General features: G+C 47.4%; 1 protein-coding gene across 1 annotated transcript in view; it reads left to right on the top strand.

Annotated features, from left to right (window-relative positions):
- The window catches only part of MYO10 (myosin X), a 119,633-nt gene that overhangs the window by 96,728 nt on the left and 16,239 nt on the right, over positions 1–6,666 (top strand). Inside the window, exons 22-24 of the mRNA XM_006874437.1 lie at positions 3,460–3,602; positions 4,250–4,444; positions 6,116–6,273. Of these exons, the coding sequence (XP_006874499.1) occupies positions 3,460–3,602; positions 4,250–4,444; positions 6,116–6,273 (496 nt within the window). The remainder of the gene's footprint in view (positions 1–3,459; positions 3,603–4,249; positions 4,445–6,115; positions 6,274–6,666) is intronic.

The raw sequence follows: 6,666 nt of genomic DNA on the forward strand, positions 1-6,666 counted from the left end.
TCAAGGAGATGGATTGGCCAAGTGGCAGCATCGATGAACTCAAGCGTGGCAACAGTAGTGAGGTTGGCCCAGGATCGGGCAGGGCAGTGTTTCTTTCTACTGTGCAAAAGGTTGCTATGGGTCGGTACCGACTCAATGGCACCTAACAACAACAACAACAACAACAACAACAACAGGGTATTAATGCTTTCAACAGCTAGCATGAGTTACCCTTGCCATCTCTACCTCCCGGTGCCCCACAGAGTAGCATGTGTTTATGGTTTTGGCTTTTGTATTTTGAAAGCAGATCATCTTCAGATGTGGCCTTCGGACCCAGTGTGCTTTGTTTGTTTCTTCTTGAGTTTTCTTTGCTGTTTGTGAGTTCTGTTTCTGGCCTCCAGTAGAATTTCTGCTCTTGGAGCAGACTAACCATCAAAATTGCCAGCCACCCTCAGCAAGGCGGCTTTAGAGTAAGTCCTGACCAGGAAAAGCAGGGAGGCCCTGTTGGTTCAGGGGCAGAATCCTTGGTTTCCATACAAGAGAGATTCAGATTTGATTCCTAGCCAGTGCACCTCATGTCAGTGAAGGATTGTGCATGTGTGTTTGGGACAGTTTTCAGCATAGCTTCCAGACCAAGACTAGGAAGAAAGACCTGGATCTCTTTCTAATACAGTGGAACAAGTAGATATATGCACACCAGTGTTCACAGCAGCACTATTTACAATAGCAAAAAGATGGAGACAGCCAAAGTGCCCATCATCTGAAGACTGGATAAACAAACTGTGGTACATACACACAGTGGAATACTATGCTACCTTGAAGAATAACAAGGAAGCTAGAAGCCACCGCATAACATGGATGAACCTTGAGGACCTTATGCTGAGTGAAATTAGTCAGTCACAAAAGGAGAAATATTGCATAGGACTAATTTGTAAAAGACTAAAGAAAAGAACCCACACTGAAGTGGGGAGGATTCTTTGCTGGTTACTGGGATGTTGGGGGTGGGGTGAAGGGAAGGTGGAGCACAGGGTAGGGAATAGACACAGGATAGTTTGGGTGCTGGGGAGGGTGGCAGTACACAAAAAGGGGGAGGGGAGTAAAAAAGAAAAAAAAATGTAAAACACACACACACAATGGATCACAGCTGTCCAATCCCATTGTATGTGGAGTTACCTTGAGTTGGGGACCAACTTGGTAACTGCTAGTAACAACAACCGGCAGGCAGAGCTGGAGTTGCCGGGTCGCCATGACACGCTGTGGTTCTGTTTCCAGTAGGCGCCCTGCTGCACCACCGTAGACCAGGCCGGGGACCTGTGCCCGCCTGGGTGTTTCCCACCCATCGAAGCTCAGAGTCCTGGTTGGTCCTCAGGTTCCCACCTCACGTACATTTCTCAGCTTCCAAACCTCTTGGCTCTCGGAGCTGGGCATCTGATGATTTGAGGCTGGAGTGCTACTTCCCTGTCCACATTGTTTCTTTTCTTCAGATGTGCATCTGTTTCCTTTCCCAATTACAGAAATTGCTCTCTAATTCATTTGGTTTTAAGAGGTACCTCAAACCCAACTTACTCTTTACCTCTTTGCCTGACTCCTAAAACCAAAATAACCAAGCCAGTTTCTGGTGCTAGTTTGACTCCTGGCGTGCCTGTATGTTGACTCCTGGCGTGCCTGTATGCGTTGCTGCAGAACTGTGCTCCATAGATCTCCAGGTCTTTCTTCCTAGTGTGTCTCAGTCAAGAAGCTCCACTGACAAACAAGGATTGCAGTTGCATATGAGGCGCATTGACTGGGTCTAAGGAGACTTCTTCTCCCATGGAACCCCCACGGCCCACCCCTGGCTACTATGGTGCAGTTAGCATTCTGCTTTCCTTACATTTCTGCCACAATTAATTAATTACACTGAACAGTCAAACACTTGCAAAGGATCCCATTCACTAGCTTCTAAGTAGTTAGATAGAGGATTGAGGGGTTCTAAGGAGCCCTGCTAACACAGTGTGTTCAGCATTAGGCCGCTGTCCACAAGATTACAGTTCAAATCTACTAGACGCTCTTTGGGAGAAAGATGAAGCTGTCTGTTTGTTCCCCTGAGGATTTAGTCTTGGAATTCCTGTCTAGCTGTGGGTCCCCTCCCTGTCCTATGGGGTTGCTCTGAGTCGGAATCAACTCCGTGGCAGTGGGCTCTGGGATAGGAGGGACTCAAGGAGCCCCGGTGGCACAGTGGTTGAGCGCTTGGCTGCTAACCAAGAAGTCAATGGTGTGACTCCACCATCCACTCAACAGGTGTGTATTCCTGTGAAGACCCCAAACCTACTGCCACTGAATAGTTTCCAACTCATAGTGAGCCTCCCAGGTAGAGGAAAAGCGGTCCATAGGGCGTGCGAGGGGCACCCTTTACAGAAGCACACAGCCTCATCTCTCCCCCAGAGCAACTGGTGGATTCGAACCGGTTGACCTTTTAGTTAGCAGACCAACACTTATCCATGGCATCACCAAGACTCCTTCCTATAAAGATCGCAGCTTAGAAAACCCTATAGGGGCGGTTTTCCTGTAGTCTGTGCTGTTGTTATTGTTAGGTGCTGTCAAGTCACTTCTGACCCACTGCAACCCCGTGAAGGGTTTCCAAGGAGCGGCTGGTGGGTTTGAACCGCCATCCTTGCATCACACCAGGACTCCTGTGTCCTGTGGGGTCATTGTAAGTGAGAATGGGCCCAATGGCACGTGAAGACACGAGGGGCTCAAAGGAGTCCCCGAGTGGCACAGAGAGTTAAGCACTCACTTTACAGTCATAAGATTGATATATTCAAACCACCCAGAGGAGCCTTGGAATACAGACCTGGTGATCTTATTCTGAAAGGGCTCAATGACACCTATCAACAACAGAGAGAGAGGTTCAGGGCATGGCTAGAGAAACCAAAATGCCAGATAGTCTGTTTCCTATGTTGTTAGCCATGGCCGTGAACCATGCCCCCTTGTTAGAGTTCTGTGGAAACATGAACCCAGGTGGCTTCTCATCCCAGGCAGAATCAGCAGATAAGATGAACCACTGATACCTTCTTAGTGAGCCATTCTTTCCAGCACCTGACATTTCATTCCCAATTCTCAGGAATCCCATCCACAGCAGTACATGGAGTCAGAGAGAAATTTACTTTGGAGAGGTATCCAAAAGAAAATTTTCCCTCTCTGTCACTTTATTGTGCTTTCCTGGAACTGAACGCCCTCTGGAAAGTTTTGCACAAAGAAATCCTGTTTTTCCTTCCAGGACCTTCAGAGTAGGTTGCTCCCAATGTAAAGGTTAATGATGCCTAAAATAAATGCCACCGAAATGAGCGATATTTGCCTTCATGTAAAATACTTTAAATAGCACAGCAGGGCTGAGCCGGTGACCCGAACGCCCAGCAAAAGGCTTGTTTAGTTCTGGTTCACGCAAAGGTGACTCTGACCGTGAGCTAAGAGACTTTGCTTCCCTTTCACCCCATCCCTCAGACCCAACTCGTTCGTGATCATCACAGCCAACCGCGTCCTTCATTGCAACGCGGACACGCCGGAGGAGATGCACCACTGGATTGCACTGCTGCAACGGTCCAAGGGAGACACCAGGGTCGAGGGCCAGGAGTTCATCGTCCGAGGTGAAGCCCGCTCCTGCTTTGTGTTTCTGTGGCCCTTAAACTAGAGCTAACCGCACAGCTGTCCCCTGTCCTTGCCTTGCTCTTCACCAAGCCCTGTTCTCACTCTTCGTCCATTGATTGATGCTGCCTTCCCACCTCGAGCATCTTTTCTGTGTAGCTGCTTCTCGAAGTGTGGTGCTGTGTGGTCTTTCTAATTATGGTTTAGGAAAGGGAGTCTCTAGGTGATACAAGCCATTCAGCATCTTGACAACTCACCTGGAGGTTGGAGGTTCAAATTCATCCAGTGGCACCTTGGAAGACCAGCCTGGCGATCTCCTTCTAAAATGAAAAGCCTATGGAACAGTTCTGCTCTCAGACAGGCTCCACTCAGCAGAAACTAACTACTGTCACAGCATGATCACTTCTGGCAACTGTAGAAACATCCCTCACTTATATGTGCTATGAAAGTGATGACTTGGTATTTGGGTTTCCCCTAATAGTGGGTTTTTTTTTTCCGCTTGTTTTGCTTTGTTTTATTGTGCTAAAAAGATAACAGAACATCTACTGTTTCAGTAGATCTCGGGCTTACATTTGAGTGGCACCCTTGCTTCTGTTGTCTCTGGCAATCTTGTAAGTTTTCACATTGCTCTCTCGCCTTCCCTGCACAGGCTGGCTGCACAAAGAAGTCAAGAACAACCCGAAGATGTCTTCGCTGAAGTTGAAGAAGCGCTGGTTTGTGCTAACCCACAATTCCTTGGATTACTACAAGAGCTCAGAGAAGAACGCAGTGAAATTGGGCACCTTGGTCCTCAACAGCCTCTGCTCGGTTGTCCCCCCAGACGAGAAGATATTCAAGGAGACAGGTAGTGTGCTCATGAATGGCCAGGCCCGAAACAGAGCGTCTGAGCTGGGGGTGCCCCGAACGGTGCTCTGTTTTTTCTCATTGATTTTCAGAGGCTGTCTGTGGTTAGCTATGTTGTTGTTAAGTACCTTCAAGTCGGTTCCAACTCACAGTGACCCTTTAGAGGGTTACCGAGGTTTTAAATCTTCACAGGAGCGGATCACCTCATCTTTCTCCCAAGGAGTGGCTGGCAGGCTCAGACAGTGAACCTTGTTGTTTGCAATCCAGTGCTTATGGTATGGAGCTACCATGGTCCTGTGGTTAGTGATACAAACCCAAAAAGCCAAAACCCACTGCTATCAAGACAGTTCCGACTCTACGTAGAATTTCCCAGACTATAAATCTTTCCCGTAGCAGCTAGTTTCATCTTTCTCCAGTGAAGCAGCTGTTGGGTTTGAACCCCAACGCATAACTCACAGCTATATGAACACTTTGTATTTAAGCCATAGTAAAGAATTCTGGTGTGGTGCTGTAGGATAAAGCAGTGGACCACAAGGTCAGTTTGAACTGCCAGGTTAACAGTTCAAACCCACCAGTCGTTTCTCAGAAACCCTATACAGATTCACAATGAGTCAGAATTGACTCCGCAGCACACAACATGGACAACAAAGAGTTCTTGAGCCCTGGTGTGGTGCTGTAGGATAAGCACTAGACTGGTAGCTGGAAGGTTGGTAGTTCAAACCCACCAGCCGCTTTCATAGAGTCACTATGAGTCGGAACCAACTCGATAGTCAGCAGACAACGGAGAGGTCTTGCAGACGACCTGGTGGCACAATGGTCAAAGTGCTTGACTGCTAACTGGTGAGTGGGTGGCTCGAACCCACCAGCAGTTCCATGGGAGGGAAGACATGGTGATTTGCTCTCATAAATAGTACATTGCACGGGGTCACTAAGGGCACAGGACAGTGACAATGTTTTGCATATACACACAACACACAGATTGAAAAGATAATGCCAACTGTCTGTGACCCTAGCAGAAGACAAAGCATAGGCATTGATCAAGTTTAATTTTGTTTTTTCTGTTTTGGTGTAATAATGATATTTTTAGAAGGTGGGCTTACAGTTGCTAGTTATACTTTTGTGCCTTTTTTTTTTTTTTTAATTAATGAGAAGAAACAGAAAGTCATGAGTCCAGACAGAAATCGGAGGGAATAGGTACCACTTTGCTTGCAGAGCCTGTTCTTTTGTTGGGTCACAAATAGTTAACACACTTAGCTGCTAACTGAAAGATTGGAGAGTCAAGTCCTCCCAGAGCACCTTGGAATAAAGGGCTGGCATTTACCTGTCAGAATTTAGCCCTTGAAAACCCTGTGGAGCTCAGAGCTACTCTGATGTACACGGGGTCCTCTTGAGTCCACTTGAGAGATACTGGTTTGGCTCTTTCCGAGTGAATATAGAATTTGAGTGTTTAATTCTGCATCTGTCATCGTCCCTGCTTAGGTATAAACTTCACAGGTAGGCTGGATGGATAATGTAGCATTATTCTATCAAGTATTGATGGGCATCAGTACCTGACTCAGTACCTGGCTGGGGCTCAGGTGGCAGGAACGTAGACCCCTGATGATGCTGAATTTCTGTTCTTCGGGAGCTAGAGGTCCACATTAATGTGTGTACCGTGCTTCCCCCGCCGCAGGCTACTGGAACGTCACAGTGTATGGCCGCAAGCACTGTTACCGCCTCTACACCAAGCTGCTGAACGAAGCTACCAGGTGGTCAAGTGCCATTCAAAATGTGACCGACACCAAGGCCCCGATCGACACCCCCACCCAACAGCTGATCCAAGACATCAAGGTGAGAGGGAACCCCATTCCCTGGGTCACCGAGTCCCTCACCCTGAGATGTTCAGACCTTATATCCAGCTCAAGTTTTACTCTGTCACCAAAATCAATGAATCAATCAACGGTCAGATATCAGACTGCTTAAATACAGTGCCCACGGTTCCATAGGAAGCCTCTCAAGGATTCATGAGGTGCTCGAATTAAGAGTCCTCATGCTCCAGAAACATCCCTGTTGGAATTAAGAGGCCGCCGTGGATCAGGGGGAGACTTATAGCTTACATCGAGCTCATCTATTGGGTCCTGGTTCAGTTTCCATGCATGCATCTCTGTTTTGAAAAATCTGAAGTCTAAGGGTTTAGGTGGAAAAAAATTATTTTTTAAATTACAGAAATGTAGAAGGTAGTAC

The sequence above is a fragment of the Chrysochloris asiatica genome, unplaced genomic scaffold (genome assembly GCF_000296735.1).
Source record: "Chrysochloris asiatica unplaced genomic scaffold, ChrAsi1.0 scaffold00278, whole genome shotgun sequence".
In the NCBI taxonomy this organism is placed as follows: Eukaryota; Metazoa; Chordata; class Mammalia; order Afrosoricida; family Chrysochloridae; genus Chrysochloris; species Chrysochloris asiatica.